General features: G+C 44.3%; 2 protein-coding genes across 3 annotated transcripts in view; one reads left to right on the top strand and one right to left on the bottom strand.

Moving 5' to 3' along the window:
• Positions 1-5,251, bottom strand: part of YME1L1 (YME1 like 1 ATPase) — a 169,584-nt gene extending 164,333 nt beyond the window's left edge. The window contains exon 1 of the mRNA XM_033931421.1: positions 5,115-5,251. Within this exon, the coding sequence (XP_033787312.1) occupies positions 5,115-5,147 (33 nt within the window). The 5' untranslated portion in view covers positions 5,148-5,251. The remainder of the gene's footprint in view (positions 1-5,114) is intronic.
• MASTL (microtubule associated serine/threonine kinase like) overlaps positions 5,166-26,281 on the top strand; it is a 141,597-nt gene continuing 120,481 nt past the window's right edge. Inside the window, exon 1 of one of the 2 annotated variants that reach the window (XM_033931419.1) lies at positions 5,166-5,290. Coding sequence is in view for 1 of the 2 variants with exons in the window: in XM_033931418.1 (XP_033787309.1) it covers positions 25,405-25,572 (168 nt within the window). In the remaining variant the exon portion in view is untranslated. Of the gene's footprint in view, positions 5,291-25,320; positions 25,573-26,281 lie in introns of those variants that run through there. The other variant, XM_033931418.1, reaches the window with a different exon arrangement.

Below are 26,281 nucleotides of genomic sequence, written 5' to 3'. Positions count from 1 at the left end.
ATATGGTTTTGGTTTTACTGCATCACGTAAGAACTATGAGAAATAGACATTTTTATGTTTACTGACAATAAAATATATAGTCAAGTTTACGTTTCGCACAAGCGACTAAATGAAACAGAATTAAAAGTGTTTTGCTCCCGAGTTTCTTTTATATTCAGTGTCTGGTGCATCACGTTGTAGCATCCAACAATAGTCGGCAAGCATTGACGGATTCCAATTGCCCTGGTATCGTTTCTCCATCGTAGCTATGTCTTGATGAAACCTTTCACCGTGCTCGTCACTCACAGCACCGAGATTTGCGGGGAAGAAGTCCAAGTGTGAATGGAGGAAATGAATCTTGAGTGACATATTGCACTTCATTCTCTTGTATGCTTTGAGAAGTTTGTCTACCAGCTGAATGTAGTTTGGGGCTCTGTAATTGCCCAGAAAATTGTCAACAACGTCTTTCAAGGCTTTCCAGCCAATTTTTTCCGGCCCAACTAACAGATCTTCAAATCGCTTGTCACTCATAACATGTCTGATCTGGGGGCCAACAAAAATACCCTCTTTGATCTTGGCATCAGTTATTCTTGGGAACATCTGTCTTAAATAACGAAAACCTTCCCCTTCCTTGTTCATTGCTTTCACAAAATTCTTCATGAGTCCCAGTTTAATGTGAAGAGGAGGCAAAAATATCTTTGTCGGGTCAACAAGCGATTCATGTGCTACATTTTTCTGTCCTGGAACTAACTTTTTACGGAGTGGCCAGTTCTTTCTAGAATAGTGCGACTCTCTGTCTCGGCTGTCCCATTCGCAGATGAAACAGCAGTACTTTGTATAGCCAAGCTGCAGTCCTAGTAACAGAGCAACGACTTTGAGGTCTCCACAGATATTCCAGTTATACCTGGTATACTGGACATACTTTAGTAACATTTCCATATTCTCATATGTTTCTTTCATATGTGCTGCATAGCCAACAGGTACTGAAGGATAAACGTTGCCATTGTGCAACAGAACAGCTTTCAGGCTTAACATTGACGAATCAATGAAAAGACGCCACTCTTCCGGGTTGTGATCACAACCAAAGACCGAGAACAATCCTTCAATGTCACAACAGAAACAGAGACTGTCGACTTGTGCAAAAAATTTGGTTATATCATGATGCCGGTCTCGAAACACAGAAATTTTCGTACCTGGTGATAGCAAACACCATTCCTGCAGTCTCGAACCTAGCAGCTCAGCTTTTGCTTTTGACAGACCCAAATCTCTGACCAAATCGTTCAATTCGGACTGTGTTATCAGATGTGGATCGCCTGATGAGGATGGTTCAAAATCCGGGTCAATGTCACTGTTAGAACCCTGCACTGCAGTTTCTTTATCTGGTTCGTCTAAGGTCCAATCCTCTGGTGGTTTCGGAACTGGAAGACTGTCATCATGTGGCATGGGTCTCATTGCTGAAGGCAGATTAGGATATTCAATTGACTTCTTGTTTTTGGCAGAGAAACCAGACACATTAGTCAAACAGAAATAACAGTCCGTCACATGGTCTTTCTGTTCTCGCCATATCATCGGAACAGCAAATGGCATCGTCTTTCGAGTACCTCTGAGCCAGGCTCTCAGACTAACAGCACATGTCGCACAGCAAATGTGAGGCGCCCATTGCTTGTCTTGATCACCTATTTTGCAGCCAAAATACAGATGATAGGCTTTCTTTACAAGGGCAGTCATCGAACGTCTCTGAGGCGTAAGTGTATATTCCCCACAGATATAGCAGAATGTGTCGCGGCTGTTACGACACCGACGAGACATATTGCCCGACACCAAAACGTCTATAGCATCAAGCTTACTTACTGTTATATTGCTACAGCTACTATACTACTATACTTTACTATACTGATACTATATACACACACGGACTATCTATATTAACCAAATGAGCAGGATCGGTGTATGGAAGCCACCATTATAGCATGGTGAGACAGCGCAAGCTCGTTCAGACCTGCCCAGACATGCCCAGGATGTCATCTTCCATAAAACAGCTTCCAACCTGGCTAGATTTTATGCATGGACATACCCAGGCGGCACAAACCGTTGTTGATAAGACACTTATGGGAGAAAAAATTGTTTGCATCCAAATATAAGAAAAAATCACGACAAAATTGAAGATTTCTCTGAAATGGTACGTGATGGGTAATTTTTGATGTAATATTCATGATCAGCACCCAAAATTCTATAAGAAACACCCAGCAGTGTTCAGGAAGCAAAAACTTTGTTGTGCAGTGTTTTCAAAGGATTGTTTTTGTGAGGACATCACCAAACTAAAGGTGGACAAAGCAATGGGGCCAGATGGTGTACATCTGAAGGTACTGAAGCAACTTAGGGAAGCTCTAGCAGCTCTGCTGGCTGACCTTTTCAATGCTTCTCTAGAAGTTGGGAGTGGAACTGTAGGATTGAAGAAGGGCAGATGAGGTCCCTTTTCACAAAAGTGGAATTAAGGAACTACATGCCGGTAAGACTGACATCTGTTAAGTAAATTAATGGAAACGCTTTTAAAACAGAGAATAGTGACGTTTCTAGAATCCAGTGGATTACAGGACTTGAGGCAACATGGATCTCTAGAGGCAAGTCTTGTCAAACAAACTTGATCAATTTCTTTGACTGGGTGACCAGAGAAATAGATAAGAGGGAGTGGTTGAGCAGAAAGCAACAGGGGGTAGTAGTGACCAATGAAGATCGCTGTGGTGTGACTCAAGGTTGAGTTCTTGGGCCTGTTTTTTTTAACATTTTTGTAAGCAATATTGCTGAAAGGCTGTCAGGTAAGATTTACCTCTATGGATGATACCAAAATCTGCAATAGAATAGACACCCCTGATGGTATGAATAACATGAGAAAGGACCTAGCAAAGCATGAAGAATGGGCTGAAATTTGGCAGCTAAGATTTAATGCCAAGAAATGCAAGGTCATGCATTTGAGCTACAAAAATCCAAGGGAACAGTACAGTTTAGAAGGTGAAGAACTTTTGTGCACGAAAGTGAATCAAGATAGTATGGGTGTGATGATCTTAATATGGGCAAACAGGTTGAAAAGGCAACAGCAAAAGCTAGAAAGATACTAGGAGGTAGGTATAGGGAGAGGTATGGCCACTAGGAAAAAGGATATATTGGTACCCTTGTATAATACGCTGGCGAGACCTTATTTGGAATATTGTGCTTTCAAAATGATATAAACAAGATTGAGTCCGTCCATAGGAAGTCCATTAAAATGGTTGGTGGTCTTCATCATAAAGAGATATGGGGACAGAGAAAAATCTCAATATGTATACTTTGGAGGAAAGGTAGGAGAGGGAAGATATGATAGAGACATACAAATAACTATGTGGAATAAGTGTACATAAGGCAAGTCTCTTTCATTTGAAAGGAAACTCTGGAATGAGAGGCCATAGGATGAAGTTAAGAGGTAATAGGCTCAGGAGTAATCTAAGGAAATACTTTTTTTTATAGAAAGGGTGGTAGATGCATGGAATAGTCTCCAGGCAGAGGTGGTGGAGACAAAGACAGTCTGAATTCGAGAAAGTATGGAACAGGAATGCGTGTGATCTCTTAGGGGAAGGAGGCCAGTGGATGCTGCAGATGGGCAAACTGGATGTGCCATTTGGCCTTTATCTGCCATCATGTTTCTAGGTTTAGCTTTCTCCTAGTCTATGTTTACATTTGGCTACTTAACTATTGTTATGATATTAAATGTTAAGTATTAGGGCAAGCTCTATTTGCTATACATCTTTTGGGCGAACCTCTTCAAATAAATTCCAACAAATAGAAACATGACGGCAAATAAAGGCCAAATTGCCCATCTAGTCTGCCCAGCCACAGTAACCATTATCTCTTTCTCTCTCTGAGAGATACCACAGAGTAGCATTGGAAGTGGGCCGTTCATGTCTACTGGTTATTATCAGGTTGAAAAATACATCAAGTCCCACTGATATCAGTACTATAAAGATGATATTAGATCAGGTATCATTCAGAGAACACTATTTTTGAACTCACAAACTATACTTTTCTTTGTCCACAAATCCAGGTAAGTTAAGGTTTCACAAATATAAGGCCTGACATTATGAGCCAGATCTGAGCACCCCCAATATCAACCAAGCTCCTTCACTGCAATAAAGGTGAGGGGAGGGGGGCACAATTGTGCTGTCAAACATAATATAGTGGAGGGATTTTGATCCTAGGGAACTGGGTTCAATTCCCACTGCATCTTCATGAGACCCTGGGCAAAGTAGAAACATAGAAAAAGACGGTAGATAAGGGCCATAGCCCATCAGGTCTACCCACTCTACTGACCCTCAATTGCTCCAGATACAAAAACAGATTGTGAGCCCACTAGGGACAGAGAAAATACAACACTGCTTAGGTCTACTAGTGATACATAAATGATTAGTAGTAAATCATTTTGGAATACTGTTTATGCCCTAAACCAGCGTTTCTCAACTCGGTCCTGGAGTACCCCCTTGCCAGTCAGGTTTTCAAGATATCCACATTGAATTTGCATTAACTTAATTAGCATACACTGCTTCTATTATATGCAAATGTATTCATGCATATTCACTGTGGATATCTTGAAAACCTGACTGGTAAGGAGGTACTCCAGGACCAAGTAGAAACGCTGCCCTAAACAAAGACATCGCTTGAGCTCTGTAAGTTCATAAACTTGTAAAAAGTGTGAATAAACCTCTCAGCATACTTTTGACTGAAGGCGTAAGAAAATAAAGAAAAAGGGAAAAAATGGTGCAGGCTAGCTCTACCACAGGCAGAAAACAAGCATTTAAGAACCCAAGCCAGATAAATAAATGAGAAGAAACCTCAAACAATGCTACAATATCCAGTAAAATCCGTAAAATGACAATCAAATCAAATAAAACCGACTCCTGCCCTGCCGGCAAATTATAAAGACAAGCCCCACCCCCACCTGTGCAACGCCAATTTACGTCACAGGCGCTCCCACCACTCAACGTATGGCGTACGAATTGTACGCTGGGGACAAAAACGATCGAGAACAAACGAGAAGCACGTCCTCAACTTCCTCGGCCTACCAACCCGTATATTCCAGAATGGCGGGTACCGCTATTCGCGCTCACCTGGGGTTGTACTGTGCTGTACAAAGAAAACATAGTGGCAGCTACTCCGTGTCCCCTCCCTATCCCGTCCGATACTCGTGCGAGAACCGGAAGATCTTATTTCTCACTCTTTTCCCCTACCCCAACTCCCAAACCAGCCGATCAGCTGCGGAGCGCAGCCAAAATGGCTTCTCCCGGTAGGTGGTGACGTATCGGCATTACCCGGTTGAGTTGTCGAAAGCATTTCCGGGGCGTCACTGTGCACTTCCGGGAGGGGGGTAACTATCGTTATACTCACGTATGAGACTTCCTAGCTACCAGGATCATGGTTCTGAAAAGAGGGTGTCCGTCACCCACCATGAGCCTGGTGAGACCAAGCGGGATGTGGAACCTTGGCTTCAAAGAGGCGATTAAATGTTGTAGAACAGCTTGGCCAAAGTGGCTATCTGGGTTGGAATGTGTCTCAAGCCAGTAATGAGTAGTGAAGGTGTGAACGGATGACCAGGTTGTGCTCTACAAATGTCCTCAATGGGAGTCGAGTGGAGATAAGCTACGGTAGTAGCCATGGCTCTAACTTTGTGTGCCATGACATGGCAGACCAGCTCTAGTATAGCAGAAATACATAGTCAGTAAGCCATGTAGAGATGGTCCTTTTGGAAACAGGAACGCCCAGTCCACTGGGATCAAAGAACAGGAAGAGCTGAGTGGAGGTCCTGTGAGGCTTAGTACTGTGAGAAATGAAAATACTAATATTTTCTAATAGTGTTAATTTTTGCAGAATAACACAGAGGAGGTGAACACTTAATTGTATAACATTAGAATAATATGTATAAGTAATATCTTTATAGTTTGTAGCTATTTAACCATACCTGATTATATGCAAGTGTTATACAGGGCAGGCAGGGGGGGGGGGGGTCACTAAAGAGGTAATATTATAAAGAATATATTAATAAAATGGTAATGGAAAACTAAATGAAATACTGGTAAAATTCCAGAAGGAGTTTGTCTAACATTGTGCAGTAAGAAGTATTGCTGACTCAAAAGATGGGAGGGGGGCATTCCTGGGACACTGAATACAATGCCTGCAGTCAAATGAACATTGTATCGAAGTATCAGCAGAATTTACCATAAGGACTATCGTTTAAAAAGATGGTCTAAGCAAGTCATTTGAGAGGCGAGTATGTGAAAGGAGGGAACAGTGCACAAATATGCCAGGGTCTGAAGAATAAAGGGTGGAGAGATAGGAAATAGGTGGGAAGGATTTGAGAGTTTGTGAACTGTACTGCTGTACCCAATTAGCAGACAGGCAGGAGGGGTTAACTAAAGATTGTACAGGCTATATAATCAAAGAATGTACTATGCCAGGTGTGTCCATCTTGCCAATTTCTGTGCATAGAGAGCACCCATTTTGAGCCTAAAATGTAAATAAATTATATTGCTTACTTTACTCAGAGTCTTACTCATCTTTTGGGCAGTGCCTTTTCTCACAGTACGAGTCAAGTAATAGGCAAGAGCTCGCTTGCAGTCCAAGGTGTGAAAAGCTGCCTCATCAAGGTGAGAGTGTGGCTCAGGGCAGAAAATAGGGAGCACAATTGACTGGTTGAGATGAAAGTCCGAGACCACCTTTGGGAGAAATCTAGGGTGGGTGCAAAGGACCACTTTGTCATGGTAGAATGTCATATAAGGAGGATCTGACACTAGGGTTTGGAGTTTATTCACTTGACAAGCAGATGTGAGAGTTATCAGGAAGATCACTTTTTAGGTAAGGTATTTGAACGATGAAGACGAAAGAGACTCAAAGGGAGGCTTCATCAAGGCAGGGAGAACCATATTAAGGTCCCAAGGCACAGTTGGAGGTTTGATTGGTGGTCTGGTATGAAGCAAACCTTTCATAAATTTTGATACCAACAGGTGATTAGAGAATGATTTGTCATCTAGTGGCAGATGGTAGGTTCTAATTGCTCTAAGATGGACGGAGTTTGCAGGTCAGAGTCAGACAGGTGTAGGAGATAGTTAAGTACTGCTGGCAGAGGACAAGTGCTGGGACCTAATGAGCAAGCAGTGCACCACTTTGTGAAACGAGTACAGTTGAAGCAATAGGAGTGTTGTGTAAAAGGCTTCCTAGAAATTTCCAGGATGGTTGACACACGGGCTCATGTTTCAGCATCTAGCAGCTGGGAGAGATGAACCATGCGGAGAGCATCAGGGAGCGAAGATTGGGATGGAGGAGGAAGCCCTTGTTCTGTGGAACAATGGAAACATGATGGGTTCCATTGTCATAATTCACGGAAGGAGAGGGAACCATAGTTGGTGTAGCCATCTGAGTGGCTGCTTCCAGTAAAGCTTGAGCAAAGTTTTCTCTATGAACGGGAAAGTAGGGAAGGCAAACAGGATGTGGCTCCAATTGAGAAGAAAGGTATCAGACATCACACGGTTGGGGGTGCAGAATCTGGAACAGAAGAACAGAAGTTTATGGTTGTCAGGAGAAGCAAAAAGATCCATTTCTGGGGTTCCCCAAACAAAACAGCTGGTGCACAATGGTGGGATTCAAGGATCACTCATGCTGCTACAGCAGTCTGCTGAATTTGTCTGTAAAGAGATTCTATGGTCCTGCTAGGTAGACAGCCATTAGATACATATTGCGGGGAACTACCCAAGACCTGAACCGCATCGCTTCCTGCCAAAAGTGGTGAGGTTCGGTGCCTCTTTTAGTTTACATAGAAGATTGCTACTTGATTGTCTGTATGAATGAGTACAACTTGTTTGAGAAGGTGTTCCTGGAAAGCATAGAGAGCTTTGCAAATCACATGCAGCTCGAGAGGTTGATATGGAGGAGTCTCTCCAAGTGGCTCCACAAGCTCTGAGTATGGAGATTGTGCTTCCCAGACCAGTGTAGAGACATTGGTCATCAGAACCATCTGGTGTGGCAGAAGCTGAAACAAGAGGCCACTGAAGACTTGTTAGGGGACATCCACCACTGAAGCAAAGTGCAGAGAGCCGAGGTCACTCTGATATGTTGTGAGAGCCGTTTGGTCACTGGAGACCATTGAGTTGAAAGGTACCACTGAGACTCCCAGAGGTGTAGCTGGGCAAATGGGACCACATAAGACTGTGGATGCCTTGTGACCAAGAATCTGTAGCATCTGGCATACTGTGATGCAGTGACAAGAAGAGGCATGCTTGGCATAGCTGAATCAGAGTGTTGAATTTCTGTTGGAGAAGGAAGGCCTGAGTCTGAGTCATGTCCCAGTGGGCTCCAATAAACTCTAGCACTTATGTGGGGTCCAGATGGGACTTCTGGTAATTGATCCCAGGAGCAGCAACAGACAAACTGTGACTTGCATTGTTTGGTGAGCCAGCCTGTATCAGCCAGTCCAGGTAAGAGAAGACCTGGAACCCGTGGGCTTAGAGGAGTGCCGCTACCACTACCAAGCTACTACTACTTGATAAACACTGAGGCCAGTTCAGATGGGAGCGCACTGTACTGAAAATGTTGCATGGCCAATCAAAAGCAGAGATATTTCCCGTGGGCAGGAAAGATTGGGATATGAGGGTAGGCCTCTTTGAGGTCTAGTGAGCATAGCCAGTCGTTCCTCTCCAACAGCGACAGTAGAGTCCCCAAGGAAATCATGCAAAACTTCTTCACCAAGAATTTGTTGGCTCGAAGGTCCAAGATAGGGTGGATTCCCCCTGTCTTCTTGGGAATCAGGAAGTACCTGGAGTAGAATCCCCTTTCTTTGCCTCATGGAGGGACTTTCTCTATGGCATAAGGAGGATCCATTGCTGAGAGCTGAAAAGACACTCACTTGGGAGGTGGTTTGGAGGTTTCGTCTGATAACAGAGAGCATAGCCCCATTTTACCAGTTGAAGGACTCACTGGTCTGAAGTAATCCGAGCCCAATGGGGATGGAAACAGGTGAGGCTTCCTCTGATAGGCAAAGTTTGAGGTGGAGGGTGAGGGATACGTGCCATGCTGTCTAAGAGATAGTCAAAAGGATTGCTGTGGCTTAAATGGAGGAGGCAGAGGAGTTTTTTGCTGATATTGCCTAGATCGTCACTGAGGTGGACGTGCAGATGCAGAAGGCTGATAATACCTGCTTGGTTTTGAATAAAAGGACAAATTCCCATGGGTACTTGAATATCTCTTGTGTGGCTGAGACTGCCGAGATCTGGAGGATGATAATGTGGTCATGCAATTAACATGATGCTTCAGCTTCTGAGAAACTTTCTCTATATAATAACCAAATAATTCTTCCCCTTTACAGAGAATGTTAGCCATACAGTCCTGAATGTTGGAATCTAAATCTGAGATCTGGAGCCAGGCTTGCCTTCACATCACAATGGAAAATGCAGAGGCTCGGGAGGAGACCTCAAATGCATCATAGGCAGAGCGCATCATGTATCTCCTGGTATCCAGCAGGTCTGCCACCAGCTGCTGCTAAGATGGAAGGTGCTCCAGTGCGGGATATACCTCTCATAACTCGGTATCTTCTGTATAAAAGACTTCATTCATTTAGAAATTATAGTTCAGGATTCTATTGACTAGCATAGATCTCTGCAACACCCTATGCCCAAATTTATCCAGAGTTTGACCCTCTCTTCCGGGAGAGGGGGGAGGGAGGCATTGGTGTGGGTTCTTGCACGCCACACCTGTTCCAGGGCATTTGATCCAGCAACAGTGGTCTGTTAAACCCTGGGCAGGATTGGATGCGATACGGTGCATCTACCGTGTTTCTCCAAAAATAAAACAGGGTCTTATATTAATTTGTGCTCCAAAAATGCACTAGAGCTTGTTTTTGGGGAATGTCTTTTTTTTTTTTTCTTGTACAACAATCATCTCTCCCTTCCTCTCCTCCACCCCAATTCTTCCTCTTTCCTTTCTATCCCCACATGTGCATCTTTCCTTGATTCTCACCCATCCCCTTGTGCAGCAGCTCAGAGGCCTCCCAAAAATGTGGCAGCGCTGTGAACGGCCCTTCCCTCTGCAGCGTCTTTCTATCCCTCCCTCTCATTCCTCTGTGTAGCGGAACTCCACCGACCTTCCCACCATGAGCCTAACATACCTCCAACTCCGAAGCCTCCAGAACAATGGTGGTGGCAGTTCTGAAAGGGCTGCTTCGCAGGCTTCCCTGCCAGGGCCTTCTCTCTGCTGCATCAGTGATACGGCAGAGAGAAAGCCCCGTTCAGAGCTGCTGCCGCTGTTTTGGAGGCTTCAGAGTTGGAGGTATGTCAGGCTCATGGTAGGAGGGTTGGTGGTGTTCTGCTACACAGAGGGATGAGAGGAAGGGATAGAAAGACGCTGCAGAGGGAAGGGCCGTTCAGAGCCCTGCCGCTCTTTTTGGAGGCCTCTGAGCTGCTGCACAAGGGGATGGGTGAGAGGCAAGGAAAGAGGACGAATTGGGGTGGAGGGGAGGAAAGGAGAAATGATTGGCAAATTGGGCAGTGTCAGTGGCTTCGGGGGTCGATCTTAACTAGGGCTTATTAAGAACATAAGAATTGCCACTGCTGGGTCAGACCAGTGATCCATCATGCCCAGCAGTCCGCTTCCGTGGTGGCCCTTAGGTCAAAGACCAGTACCCTAACTGCCTGCGTACATTCTGCGTACATTATATTAGGACCATCTTTAAAAATCATGCTAGGGCTTATTTTCGGGGAAACACTGTAATTCGTGCGTTGTTACTGGGACGTCAAGTGGGAAAGCCCAGTTATTGAGTAAGGTCTCCTTCAAGAGATGGTGGATGCTATATACAGTCTCGATGCCACTCGCCATAGTCAAGGGCTGAGCTGAGGGCTCTACAATAAGTGGCAACATCTTCCCCATTTGGCTGATAAATCTCAGAAACAACCGGCCCTCTGGGGTCGATCTCTGGCTTAAGGGGAGGCCGGAAGATTCATCTGCTGAAAAGCCAGGCAGAAGTTGAAAAAACGGGGAGATAAATCTGAATCAAAACCCTTGAAAGCAGGCTGTAATGAAACATGCCGTATAAGGGAGTGCTGCTAGGCTCATGAAGAGTGACAAGAGTGTAGAGCATGAGGAAGAGCTATACTCTTTTAATGAGGTCTTCTGCCGTGACTGGATGTCAGGCACTGATCAAGCGGGTCAACTGCAGAGATCCAATGTGGCTGCTGCCTATGTGTGTCTGACGGACACCCATGAGATGCGCCAATGATAGGCATCAGGGTCAGGTGTTGCTTCATGAGGACTATAGGTCCCACATTCGTGACTTACTGAAGGTTCTATGTGGTGCTTGGACAATTCCTTAACGGGGGCTTTGGAGGCAGGAGCTGATACTGCATGCACCTGCAGAAGCCCCAGAAATTCTGACTGCAACAGCTGAAGGAGCTTTTCACATGCAGGGATGGTGCTGGCCCTACCTCCGCAAGGGTGTCATGGGTGCAGGCTAGGTCAAGTGTTGGAAGCACAGGTGACCCCACTGTGAGGACACCGACTAACAGGATGGCAAGCTGGCCTCTGTGTGATGACACCAGTGGTGTGATGAAGATTGAGAAGATTCTGAAGTGATCTTGGAGGGGTAGGTCATGTACTTGCATTTCTCAGGTCTCTTATGTGGTTTCCCCCCCGACAGTGGTATTGCTGATGAAGGAGGCGACTGTGATGAAGCAGTCTCCAGCATAGTCTAGCACTAGTGCCTATTTAAACTGCTATGGCTGCATCAGGTATAGCAAACATCCCTCTCCTTACCAAGATGCTAGAATCCATTATATCCACTCAACTATCTTCCTACCTTGAAAAATTCACCATTCTTCTACCCTACCAATACGGCTTCCGTCCCAACTTCAGCACCAAATCCCTTCTGACCTCCTTAATCTCAAAAGTTCAACATCTCCATTCTCGCAACAAGTTCGCCGTCCTTCTTCAATTCGACCTCTATGCAGCTTTTGATGTCGTACATCATGATATCCTAATTTACCAACTCACTGAGATAGGCATTAACTCCACAGTCCTTGACTGGTTCTCGAAGTTCTTACCCTCCCACTCCTACACAGTCAACATGAAGGGCACTTCTTCCTCCCCCTGGAACCCGATATGTGGAGTCCCACAAGGCTCACCTCTCTCTCTTATCCTCTTCAACATTTAAGAACATAAGAAACGCCCTCACCGGATCAGACCGAGGTCCATCTTGTCCGGTGATCCGCACACGCGGTGGCCCATTTAGGTACTCCTTTTTGGAGACCCGGATTTACCGTATCCCTCAATATGATATGCAAGAAGGTGTGTATCCAACTTTCTCTTGAATCCCAGTACAGTAGTCTCCACAACCTCCTCCGGGAGCGCATTCCAAGCACCCACCACACGCTGTGTGAAACAGAATTTCCTGACGTTTGTCCTAAACCTGCTGCCACTCAGTTTCAGGCTATGACCTCTTGTCCGTGTCACCTCTGAATATTTCAGCAATGGTGCCTCCTGGTCTATTTTATCAAATCCTTTTAATATTTTAAAGGTCTCTATCAAATCCCCTCTCAGTCTTCTCTTCTCAAGGGTAAACAGTCCCAGCCTCCTGAGTTGATCTTTGTAGGTCAAATGTTCCATTCCTTTGATAAGTTTCGTGGCTCGCCTCTGCACTTTCTCCAGCAGAGTTATATCCTTTATAAGGTATGGAGACTAGTATTGGACACAGTACTCCAAGTGCGGTCTGACCATTGTTCTATAAAGTGGCATTATGATATCTTCCGATCTACTCATAATTCCCTTCTTAATTATACCCAACATCCTGCTCGCTTTCTTCGCCGCCGCCGCACATTGTGCCGATGGTTTTAGGGTACTGTCAATCAGTACCCCCAAGTCCTTTTCCTGTTCGCATTTTGGTAACTTCACCCCCAACATCCTGTACTCATGTTCCTTGTTTTTCTTTCCTAAATGCATCACCTTGTATTTGTTTATGTTAAAGTTCATTTGCCACTTTATTGCCCACGTTTCCAGCTGGTTCAGATCTTTCTGGAGGTCCTCGCAGTCCCTTAGAGAGCCAACCGCCCGACATAGTTTTGTATCATCTGCAAACTTTATTATATTGCATGTTATTTCCTCTTCCAGGTCGTTTATAAAAAATATTGAACAAGATAGGCCCAAGAACCGAGCCCTGGAGCACGCCGCTAGTCACTTTCTCCCAGTCCGAGAAATTCCCATTTATGCTAACCCTTTGCCTTCTGTTTTCAAGCCATTTGCCAATCCATCTGTGTACTTCCTTTACTATTCCATGGCTTAGTAATTTCTTCATAAGCCTTGCATGAGGGACTTTTGTCAAACGCTTTCTGAAAGTCCAAGTAAATTATATCCACTGGTTCTCCATTATCTATCTGTTTGTTTACTTTCTCAAAGAATTGTAGTAAATTTGTCAAACATGATTTCCCTTTCCTGAAGCTGTGTTGACTAGCCCTTATTAGATTGTGGTCCTCCAAGTGTTGTACAATGTTCTTTTTAATTATTGTTTCAATTATCTTCCCTGGAACTGATGTGAGGCTCACAGGTCGGTAGTTTCCTGGATCCCCTCTTGAGCCTTTTTTTGAAAATTGGAATGACGTTTGCTATCCTCCAGTCTTCTGGTATTTGCCCAGTTCTAATTGACATGTTAGCTACGGTTTGTAATAGTTTGCCAATTTCCTCCTTAAGTTCCTTTAATACTCTCGGGTGAATTCCATCCGGTCCAGGGGACTTGTCGCTTTTTAGTTTGTCAATCTGAAAGTAAATCATGTCCAACGTCACATTCACTGTTGTTAGGCTTTCCTCTGTGCCCCCGTTGAATACCTTCCCTGTGTCTGGCATTATTGAAGTGTCCTCATTTGTGAAAACTGAGGCAAAGAACGAATTTAACCTATCAGCAACCTGTTTGTCCTCTTTAATTGACCCTTTCTTTCCATGATCGTCGAGAGGGCCCACTGCCTCTCTTGCTGGTTTCTTTCCTTTTATATATCTAAAAAAGGGCTTAAAGTTTTTGTCTTCCTGCGCTATCTTCTCCTCATAAACTTTTTTGGCGTCTCATGTCCTCCCTTAAACTCCTCCATCTCTCCCCACTTGAAACACTTTACACTTACGCAGATGACATCTTTGTTCTCCTCAAGACCGACTGGAACCTCACCAACCTCTCTGCGAACATATCCTCATGTATATCGAACCTTCAATCCTGGGCCCACACTGTGCAGATGAAACTGAACGAATCCAAAACAAAACTTCTCTTGCTCGGCCCAAAACTGGACCAACTGCCCACCTCCATCCCACTGTCCTCTGGCCCCACCCTGCATCTTGAATACTCAAGTAAAATTCTGGGAGTCATCATTGACTCTACACTTTCCTTCAACGATCACCTCAACTCCCTAATAAAAAAATGTTTCTTCAGCCTTCATATGGTAAGGAAAGTGAGAACCTGTTTCCATCAAAAACACTTTGCCGTCCTTGTCCAATCCACCATCCTTTCCAGACTGGACTATTGCAACTCTATCTACCTAAGCCTAACAAAGAAAAACCTTCAAAGACTCCAGCGGATTCAAAATGCCGCTGCTAAGCTTATCTTCGCAAAAAGCAAATTCGACCACGTCTCACCACTTTTGTCCAAGCTCCACTGGCTCCCGATAATCTCCAGAGTCCACTTCAAATGTGCCTGCCTTACTTTCAAGATCCTACACGGCATTCTCTCCCCTTTTATTCCTCTTTCTTGGAATTCCTCTAACCCCAATTCCACCAGATCTACCCAAAAACTGAAACTTTCCTTTCCCTCTCAAAAAGGCATTTCCCTTGTAGGAAAACTAGGTTCCTCCCTCCCTTTCAGAATCACCGAGCTCTGGAACAATCTTACCTCTCCTCTTAGGAATCTGAGCTCCCTCCAAATCTTCCGTAAACATCTGAAAACCTGGTTATTTTCAAAAATGTAACTCTTCCTCTCTCTGGTTACTCTGTCCTAAATTTTCTCTTCATTTTGTCTTTTCCTTTCACTGGAGTTCCTTTCTACCCTAACCCTTGTTAACCGTGTCGAGCTTTGCGAATGTAGAGATGATGCGGTATACAAACCCAAGGTTTAGTTTAGTTTAGGTATTCAAGTAGCACCTATTTAAGCTTCCAAGGCTGCACTGCTAGCTTGTACCTGCACCCCTATGCTGGGTTGCTGGCCTCTAGTAATATTGCTAAAGCTAAGAAAACTACTACCGGTATGGCCAAAAAATTAAAACCCTTAACAAGAAATTATTTCACCTTATACATAACCTTACAGCACCAGCGGAAAGGGGGACTTATGGACATAAGTCCCAACTGATAGCAGACTTCTTCCTCAACAAGATCAGAGCAGTACAAAAAGAAGTCGAAAAAACATACCTCACTCCAGAACCTGCACACACCACTCCCAAAAACTCCAATGACCCCTGCACAGTAGACTAGATATGGAACACCCTTACTCCACTAACAAGGGGAATGTGTGGCGCAGTGGTTAAAGCTACAGCCTCAGCACCCTGGGGTTGTGGGTTCAACCCACGCTGCTCCTCGTGATCCTGGGCAAGTCACTTAATCCCCCCATTGCCCCAGGTACATTAGGTAGATTGTGAGCCCGCCGGGACAGACAGGGAAAAATGCTTGAGTACCTGAATAAATTCATGTAAACCGTTCTGAACTTCCCTGGGAGAACGGTATAGAAAAATTGAATAAATAAATAAAAAATAACAATATGTGAAATAGCAAATCTTCTAAATAAACTATTCGCCCACAGTTGCCCTCTCAACAACTGCCCCTCGTATTTATTAGCTACCGCACCTGAAGTAATCATCACCTGGATCACCAAATTCCTAAACAACCTTCTGGCAGAAATGGGCTAAATTGCCCTCACATCAATACCAAAATCGCAAAATGCTGATCTGTCCGTCCCCTCAAGTATAGATTCATAGCAAGTATCCCCATACGTACCAAGCTCCTAGAAACTCACATAGGCAAGTAACTCACATCCTACATAGAACAGTACTCCAGCCTACATCTCTCAGTTTGGATTCCAACCTCAGCACAGCACTGAACTCCTTTTTGCACAAAAATCAAACAGATACTAAGCGCAGGCCAACAAGCAGCCCTGTTTCAATTTGACATCTCCACAGCCTTCAACTCTGTAAACCACCACCTTCTCTTAATGAAACTTACTGCAATTGGAATCATAGGCTCCACACTTAGCTGGTTTAATGACTTCCTAGAAAAGAGAGAATACCTTGTCCGAAAAGATGAAGTCTTCTCCAAGAGCTGGAAAGCTTCGTGAAGTACCCCAGGGTTCTCCCCTTTCCCTAATATTGTTCAACTTATTCATGGAGCTCTCTCAGCAACATATTTATTAACAAAGAATGCCTGTTATCATACATGGATGACATACTGGTCTGCCCTCATTTTATGTGGTCATTTTCTCAGTTCTTGTATAATCAAGTGTATATGTGTTTATTCTAAAATGTATGAGTAAAGTGTGCTCTGTGGACTCAAATCCCCAGTAAACTTTGCTCCTCCCAGAGAGCTAGGCTGAAACCACAGGGCTTAAGCTTGCCCTTTAGCTTCTGGGAGACAACAGTATCCATTTTGTATGGCTGCATGAAAACTTGATTTAGCATTGTCCTTTCACCAGGTTTCACCCTTTTTTTTCACTAGCCTAATACAGCTTAGGGTTCAATATCTAAGTCTGGAGCAGTGTTATTTCCCACGAGGTATGTGGACACACTCCCATCTGTCTTTTGAATTGGATGTGCTGGTAGAGTAAGAAAATTCTGTAACAGTTGGACTGCCTTGAAATCTTCAAATTGTAGGTGTTTATTCTTTATTTCAAGTTATTAAAGAAAGTTGTTCAAGAACTACAGTCTGGCTGATAACACAAAGGTTATATAAGTAAGGGTTAACTAAAAGGGATTTTCAGAGAAGTGCCAATCTAATTCAGTGTGTTAAACAGTGCATGGCTATGAGGAGTCCTGCTTTTCAGTACAAAACCTGAGGAGGTTTCAGTTAAATTTTATAGTAAAGACTGTCCAGTAAAGCTGTTCCCAGCACAGTGAAAACCTGGGCCCAACATATATACTCCTCCTCATTCCCATCACAGACAATCAACTAGATATGTCTGAAAAAAATCACTGATAACATAGACAAGATACAATCATGGGCCAAAATCAACAAATTCAAACTGAATTCAGAATCCTCTGGTTACAACCCACTCTCAACAAATAGCTCCCACTAACATTGCCCTGCCATCTGGAGATAAAATAGTCATAGAAGAATCCTCCAAGATACTGGGTGTTATACTAGACTCCACACTATCCCTTGAATGACAAGTCTGAAATTTCTGGAAGAAAACATTTTTCTCCATGAGACACCTGAGACTTATGTCCACGAATGACACATTGTCATACTTGTACAAATGCTAATTTTGATGCAGCTTGATTACTGCATCTCATCTGCCGGGTCCTACCTTCGCAGAAACAAAGTAGGTGGGACTCGGCAAAGAGGAAGGCCTGACGACGGTAAGAGGAATGTGTTCTGAACATTGTACTATTAACTGGGGGGGTGACAAAAAGAGGGGGAGAGAAATGCTGCACCTGATTGGGGAGGGAGAGGAGAGGCAAGAGATGCCAGACCATGGGAAAGGGAGGGAGGGAAAGGAAGGAATGAAAGGAAATGCCAGACCATGGAGGGGGATGGATGCCAGGGTATAGGAGAGGGAAGGAGACAGAAATGTCAGACCAAGGAAAGGAAAGAGGAAGGGCGGGAAAGGAAGGAGAGGAGATGCCAGATCATGGAGGAGGAGGGAGATGTCAGGGCATGGGGGGAGTGAAGGGAAGGAGATAGAGATGCCAAACTGTGGGGTGGAGTGGGAAGGAAGGAAAGGAGAAGAGGAGAGTGATGCCAGAGCATAGGGGAGGGGATAGAGACAGCTGAATCATGTACTAAGGAGAGAAGGGGCACAGGATGATTATAATAACTATTTTTCTATACCACCAACACCCAAAAAATTCTAGGTGGTTCACAGAGTAAGATGGACTGGACATTCCAGTGATAATAAAAAGCGATCAGAAAGGCAATACAATATTTCAATAATGAAAAAATACAGTATCAAGAACAAATTTTTTGAACAAACAGGCCTTAATTGATTTTCTAAAAATGCAATAAGATGCAGATGGTTGAATCAAATCATCTAGCCATAGTTGAACTTTACCTGCTTGATAAGCCAAAGATCGATCAAAATACTTTTTGTAACGGCAATTTTTAGGATTAGGAAAAGTGAACAGATGAGAACGTCAAGAAGATCTAGTCAAACAGTACAGTTCAAAATGAGAGAAGATATATAACAGAGCTAATCCAAATAACATCTTATAGCAAAGACAAGCTAATTTAAAAAGTACTCTTGCTTCCATTGGCAACCAGTGCAGCTGACGGTAGTAAGGGGTGACATGTTCCTGTTTTTTTAATCTGAAAATTAAACGGAACACTGTATTTTGGATTAACTTTAATCTTATAACGGTTTTATAGGCTCCCAGATAGATTATATTGCAGTAGTCAAGAATGGATAAAATTAATGCTTGGACTAATAATCTAAAAGAAGTAGGGTCAAAATACTTTTTGATGGAATGCAATTTCCATAATGCAAAGAAACATTTATTGACAAGCATATCAGTATGTCCCCCCCAAGGTTAAATGGCGGTCAAGTATAACTCCTAAAATTTTTAGAGACGAGGTGTTGTCTGACTGCCTACAGGACGTGCCTTTCACTGCGAAGGCACATCTTGTAAGTAGTCAGCCGGTGCCTCTCTTCCTTGCCGACATCTCTGGGCACACCTGGAATCTGCTGCGGCACACAGTTTGCAATACACTGGCTTAAAGCAAATCTAGGAATAAACAACTGAGGAATGAGGATTACTTAGCTCTAATGAGATATGCAGTGCTACAAGCATGTCCCACCAAGGATTTGTTCCTGGAAATGGCCCCTCCTAGCTAGACTCTGGTTCAAGGCAACTATTCAAATTGCCCAAAAGCAAGTCAAATCTTTAAGCTCACTATACTACGGAGCTGAGCAGACAAACAGATACAGGATTTTCAAGTAAAGCCAAAGGCCTTTTCACTCAAATTTTTAGTTTCCTTTGTTTTTCCCCTGTTACATGAGCTTGAATATCTGAATTATTTCGTTACTTTATATTAATTTTTACTCAGTGACGTACCTAGGGTATGTGACACCCGGGGCCCATCATTTTTTGACACCCCCCCCCCATGTAAAAAAATATTTTTTGTAATGACCATGAAACGGAATAAATGGTCAGAATAGAAACAGGCAGTGAAAATTTTCTTATATTCCAAACATAACATAACATAAATTATGTCTGAATTGTCATGACATCAGAAGTACATATGGAGTAGTTGCAGGTGATGCTTGGGACAGTTCTGATTGTGTTAGTTCGGTTTTATGTGTTTTTTGAATAGAAGGGATTTATTTCTTTTTGAAGGTTTTGTAGTCTGTGGTCGAGGTCAGTAGGTTGTAGAGTTGGGGGTCGAGTGTTGCAGCTCGAATGGCTAGGACAGGGGTGTCCAATGTCGGTCCTCGAGGGCTGCAATCCAGTCGGGTTTTCAGGATTTCCCCAATGAATATGCATGAGATCTATTAGCATACAATGAAAGCAGTGCATGCAAATAGATCTCATAAATATTCATTGGGGAAATCTTGAAAACCCGACTGGACTGCGGCCCTCGAGGACCGACATTGGACACCCCTGGGCTAGGAGGTTGTCGAACAGTTTTTTTCTTTTGACGTTTTTGGTTGGAGGGTGTGTGAATGATACGTGAGTTCTCCTATGTCTGTTTGGGGTGGATTGAATTATTTAGCTGAAGAAATTAGTTACCCCCTCATCCCACACACATTAATTCTCTTCCATTTTTGTTCCCATTATAAAAAACACTGCTAAGTTCCCAGAAAAAAAATACATTAAAATAAGAAGTGAAAACTAAGGCCCCTACAGATGAGAACATAACATAAGAATAGCCTAACTGGGTCAGACCAATGGTCCATCATGCCCAGTAGCCCATTCTCATGTTAGCCAATCCAGGACACTAATACCTGGTCAAAACCCAAAGAGTAGCAACATTCCATGCTACCGATCCAGGGCAAGCAGACACTTCCCCCATGTCTTAATAACAGATTATGGACTTTTCCTCCAGGAATTTGTCCAAATCTTTCTTAAAACCAGCTACACTATCTGCTTTTACCATAACTTCTGGCCACTTCATTTTTAAGTTTAGATCTTTCCTTTCAAACAGAGACCTTGCTAGATGTTAAATACAGCACTAGGTAACTTTACATGGACTTAGCTGTGCAGGAAATGTGAATCTCCTCATACATCCACCATATAGTGCAAAAATGTGCAAAGGTCTGTTTTTTTCTTTCGATCACTACACAGCCTAATGCCACACAAGCAGCGCTGTTACAAACATATTCTGTAGGTCAATGCTAAGGATAACAAAGTTTCCTTCCTTGGACCAGAAGGAGATACTGATAAACCACTGGAAGAGATCTCAAAATAACACCCAAAGACCCACTCAGTGTGTGAACCAGTTGAGTGGAGTGGACTAACTGGGGGGTGGAAATGGGCCCGGAGTTTGCTCAGCAGAATTTCCCAGACCACCTCTTCCTCTCAACACATTGACACGCTGCCACCACAACCACTAGGAACACCTCACTGGGTAGGCCAGCTATGCTATAAACTTTATAAAACACATTATTATATTTTCTTATAAAGCACATATTTTAACTGAACTCTCTGACATCCTCAGCCTTTCCATTCACAAAAATAGAAGGAAGAAAAGTTCCCATTTCCTGCTGTCTCATGTCCCCGGCCTATACAATATTTTCAAAAGTCTGACCAAATCCTCGTTTCACTTGCATTATAAAGTACTGAGGATGCCATCTTTCCCCAATCCCAGGTCCTAAAGTCTAAGACAGTAGCGCAAACTAATGCTGCCAGATTCAGGAATTCGATTCAGCCTATTGAATTGGTTTTTCAATTCGATTTTCCTGCCCAGTTGGGTGATTTTTTTCAAAAATCCTGGTGGGTTTTATAGCTTTATCACCCCCTTTGGCTTCTCCTAAACACATTGGCGCTGTGGTGTAAATAAAATAAAGAAACAAAAAGGACTTTTCCTCTCTGTTAAATCCTAGCTCACGTTTGCAGTCCAACACCAGCTCTGGCAGGATACACATTTCAAATCTGACATATTGTAATCACAAAACAGAAAATAAAATTAATTTTTCTACCTTTTGTTGTCTGGTTATATTTCAAATCTTGTTGGTCCGAGGCTCTAGTTTTCTTCTGATAACTTGCTTGCCAGGGTCTCCTTCTTTCTGCATGCTAACCATCCATCTGCCAACTCTGTCCTCCCTTTCCATTTCCCTTCCCAGGAAGTCTGGTATCTTTCCTTTTTTTCATCTCCCTCCACTGATCCACCTTTTCTTAACTACCCTTTCATCCAGCATCTCTCCCTCCTTCCCCACCACCCCAGAGTCCACCATCTCTCCCTTTCTTTTCCCAATTACCCTCCTATCCATATCTCTATCCCTCCTCCACACCATCCCTTGTGTCCAATTTCTCTCCCTTTCTGTTCCTTCCCTCCCTAAATCCCATGGGCCATCATCTCTCTCCCTCTCCTTTATTTTCAGACCCATTATTTCTTCCCCCCCCCCAAAGTTTTGCATATGCACGTCTCTTTGAACACCCCCTTCCCTCCGTGTAATTCTAAACCAGGTCCCCCCAAAGGCCTGTCCCCCCTTAAAGGTCTGCATGTCCCCCCTTGTAGGCCTGTCCCCCCCCTTGAAGGCCTGCCTGTCCCCCCTTGAAGGCCTGTCCCCCCCCTTGAAGGCCTGCACTCCCTTGAAGGTCTGCACCCCCCCCCGAAGGCCTGCACCCCCCGAAGGCCTGTCCCCCCCTTGAAGGCCTGTTCCCCCCTTGAAGGCCTGTTCCCCCCCCTTGAAGGCCTGCACCCCCTTGAAGGTATGCACCCCCCCTTGAAGGCCTGCACCCCCTTGAAGGTATGCACCCCCCCTTGAAGACCTGTCCCACCCCCTTGTAGGCCTGTCCCATCCCCTTGTAGGCCTGTCCCCCCTTGAAGGCCTGCCTGCCCCCCCTTGAAGGCCTGTCCCTCTCCCTTGAAGGCCTGCACCCCCCTGAAGGCTTGTCCCCCCCACCTTGAAGGCCTGTCTCCCCCCTTGAAGGCCTGCCTTTCCCCCCCCTTGAAGGCCTGCCCCCCCCCTTGAAGGCCTGCCTGCCTGCCTATCACCCCCTCCCCCTTGAAAGCCTGCCTGACCGCCCGCCCCACCCTGAAGGCCTGATGCCCCGACCCACCCCGAAGGACCGCTCGCCCCACTGACCTTCTCGCACCACCTATGAAGCAGCCTGTAGCAGGATCGCGACGTCAGCGATCCCTGCGCTGCTTGGGCGCTGCTTCCTGCGCCGCGGTCCCGCCCCTCCTCTGACGTCAGAGGAGGGGCGGGACCGCGGCGCAGGAAGCAGCGCCCAAGCAGTTCAGGGATCGCTAACATTGCGATCCTGCTGCGGGCTGCTTCATAGGTGGTACAGGAAGGTTAGTGGGACGAGCGGTCCTTCGGGGGTGGGGGGGGTGACTGAACGGCAAGGCCTGGAGCACCCCATCAGGGCTGGCACCCGGGGCGGACCGCCCCCCCCCCCCTTGGTATGCTACTGTTTTTACTGTTTTCCTGATTTTGCTTTGTAACTTTGGAATGTAATAATTTAAAAACACTAAGAAAAAAAAAAGGATGAGTGAATGACCTATTTTATCAAAGATCTGTGGATAATAAGCAGTGTACCCTTAAGGCTTAAGTGAAAAATAAACGTGCCTGGAATTTATGGCTCACACTCTCCCCCTTCTTCTACAAAGCCACGCGGTAACAGCCCCGAAGCCCATAGAGATTTAGGGCTCCTTTTACAAAGGTGTGTTAGGGTCTTAACGCACTGGTTTCGAGGTTTCCTTACTTCACGCACCTACCAAGTCCGTTTTAATTACGATCTCTCTGATACATGGAGCAATCCATCTGGCATGCCACAGGGATCACCATTATCCCCACTGCTCTTCAATGTTTACATGGCCTAATTGGGTGCGCAATTGTCCCAACTGGGTATAAAACTATTTAGCTACGCCGATGACTTCACGATAATTATCCCATTTACTACCTCTGTCTCAGAAGTCACCCCAAAAGCAACAGAAGTACTAAATTGGATGGAGCAATGGATGACCGAATTCAGACTAAAGCTAAATTCAGAGAAAACAAAAATTTTATAGCATCACCACGCCCACTTGATACCAAAGCATCATTGTGCATCAATAACCTTAGTTATCCCATTCAACCCACTATGAAGATATTGGGAGTAACACTGGACCAGAGCCTGACCATTAAAGACCAGGTAGACTCCCTAATTAGAAAGATCTTTCTCACCTTCTGGAAGCTTCGGTCCATCAGAACTTACTTCGATGTCTCATCATTTAGAATTCTGGTACAATCCCTCATACTGAGTCAACTCGATTATTGTAACATCGCCTACTTAGCACTCTCCCAGAAGAACATGTGGCGATTGCAACTGGTACAAAATGCAGCGGTTAGGTTACTTTGTGGACTGAAGAAGTTTGATCACGTGACACCTTCCTACCGACTTCTGCACTCGCTGCTGATGGAGGCACGTGTGAAATTCAAGTTTGGTTGTTTTTGCTTCAAGGTACTTTACGGTTTAGCCCCTAAATATATAACAGACCTTTTCTCCTTCACAATCAACAGATTCAGGAGAACCTCACATCCAAACTTTGTTTCTCCATCGGTTAGAGGTTGTAAATTTAAAAGTCATCACCAACATCTTCTCTCACATCAAGCAGCATTATGGGGTAAAGACCTGAAACAACTGCTCGTGCCTACTACTTATAGGGAATTCAGGAAACGCCTAAAAACTCATCAGTTTCTGAAGTACTTAGGTAACTGATCTAACAATCTTAATCCTCAACAAATGATCTTTAGAACTATTATTCACCAACTCTGAACTTTGTTTATTTCACTCGATCTGTAATATCTTATAATCATTGTAAACCGCATAGAACTTCACGGTCCAGCTGTATATAAACTATTATTATTAATGCGTGCTAAATTGCCACGCACGCTAGACCTTAACGCCAGCATTGAGCTTGCGTAATTCTAGAAGCGTACTGTGCAGTTTAGCACGCGGTAATTTTGTGCGTGCGCTAAAAATGCTAACGCACCTTAGTAAAAGGAGCCCTTAAAGGGCTTCGGGGCTGTTGCCGTGCGGCTTTGTAGAAGAGGGGGGTCTGTTTCTAACAAGGGCACCTTTCCTTGAAGCTGCCCATAACCTGGCTGGTTCCCATCATCATTTCGTGCCAGGATAATCACCATAAACTAAATACAGCATGGTCACAGAATACACATTATTGACTAACAAGGTCTGCAGGAGATCTAGGACACTGGATGTTAAAGCAATAAGCCACACTAAGGCTCACTAATATTGGTAGTTGGTTAGAATAGGCTAAGATGATAGAATTAAACTAGCACTTGGGTCTGGCATGCTGAATATAGTAAGAACTCCCAGTGGAAATGCATGTGTTTACATAGCTGGACCTGTCTGGCAACCTATGCGGGGATTTTAAAGTCCAGATGTTTGGGTAAGTCTAGATAGGCCGTGGCCCTTTTCTGCCGTCAGTTTCTATGTTTCTAAGTCATGGGAATTAGAGCAGCAAATTAATCATAATTAACACAATTATTAATCAGGATAAAATTTAATTAATTTACTGCTGCCCATTCTGCTTCCCTCCCTCCACTGTGCACGGTTCAGTATCTTTCCCTCCCATCCTTGACCACAGTTCTTTCAGATTGCACACTCTTATTTGTGACCTGACATGTCCAAACATGCTATTCGAAATTCTGTGGTGAAAAGCAGCCAAGAGTTAGAACTGTACTTAACTCTCTTTATTATCTTTCAGTTGCTCACTCACAGAAGCAAATGCTTAGGTCACACAATTTAAATATGAATTGCTGTTGGTTAAAAAGAGAGAAAATTAAACGCTGGAGACTTAGAAATAGGTTTCCAACAAAACTCCTAGCAAGCCTCACTGTCCTGTTTCACTTTCTATCACGTGTAGAAGGCGGGGAAATGGAGCAAACTGCGCGAGATGTGGTCTAGTTGCGTCACGGAGCTGGGAGGTGTGGTCTAGCTTTTAAACGTGTCAGGCGCGCGCGTAAGGGGAAAGGGGGAGGATTAGTGCTGGGATATAGAGTTGGAAATTAGGGGTCTGGTTGTCACTATGGGGACTGTGGAAGCGGATGAGGTGGTCGGTGAGAAGAGAATAATTGTGCCTTCACCTCCCTCTATCGAGGATTTTGTCATTATGAAGCCCATCAGCCGCGGCTCTTTTGGGAAGGTTTACTTGGCTAAAAAGAAGGCGGAGGATAGCAAGTTGTATGCTATCAAGGTGAGTAACAATAACCCGATTGCAATAGGAATAGCCGCTTCTACTACCGCCGGATTGAAAAGCATAGTCTGTAACCGGACTATAGTGGTTCCCCCCCCCCTTCTCTTTCAGGGTCAAATACCTATATCCGGGAAATACATAAGCTATTAGGTGCTAACGTTTCAAAATGGGTATCAAAAGCAAAATAAATTAAACCCCCCTTGGACACAATTGAAGGAGCTTGCCCAATATTGGGATGCTGAGCGTCCACGAACCCGTAGAGATGCCTTCTATGTTAAGACGCCATAGGCCAGGAGTGGACAACTTTTGTACATATAGCGAGGTGATTAAATTTGCAGATACATAGTAACATAGTAGATGATGGCAAATAAAGACCTGAATGATCCATCTAGTCCAAGGGTCTCAAAGTCCCTCCTTGAGGGCCGCAATCCAGTCAGGTTTCAGGATTTCCCCAATGAATATGCATGAGATCTATGTGCGTGCACTGCTTTCAATGCATATTCATTGGGGAAATCCTGAAAACCCGACTGGATTGCGGCCCTCAAGGAGGGACTTTGAGACCCCTGTTTGTCCAACCTGATTGAATTTAAATTTTTTTTTTCTTCTTCTTAGCTATTTCTGGGCAAGAATCCAAAGCTCTACCCGATACTGTGTTGGGTTTCAACTGCTGAAGTCTCCGTCAAAGCTCATTCCAGCTCATCTACACCCT

This window comes from Geotrypetes seraphini, chromosome 2 (assembly GCF_902459505.1).
Source record: "Geotrypetes seraphini chromosome 2, aGeoSer1.1, whole genome shotgun sequence".
NCBI classification, from domain to species: Eukaryota; Metazoa; Chordata; class Amphibia; order Gymnophiona; family Dermophiidae; genus Geotrypetes; species Geotrypetes seraphini.
This window is presented reverse-complemented; position numbering and strand designations above follow the sequence as displayed.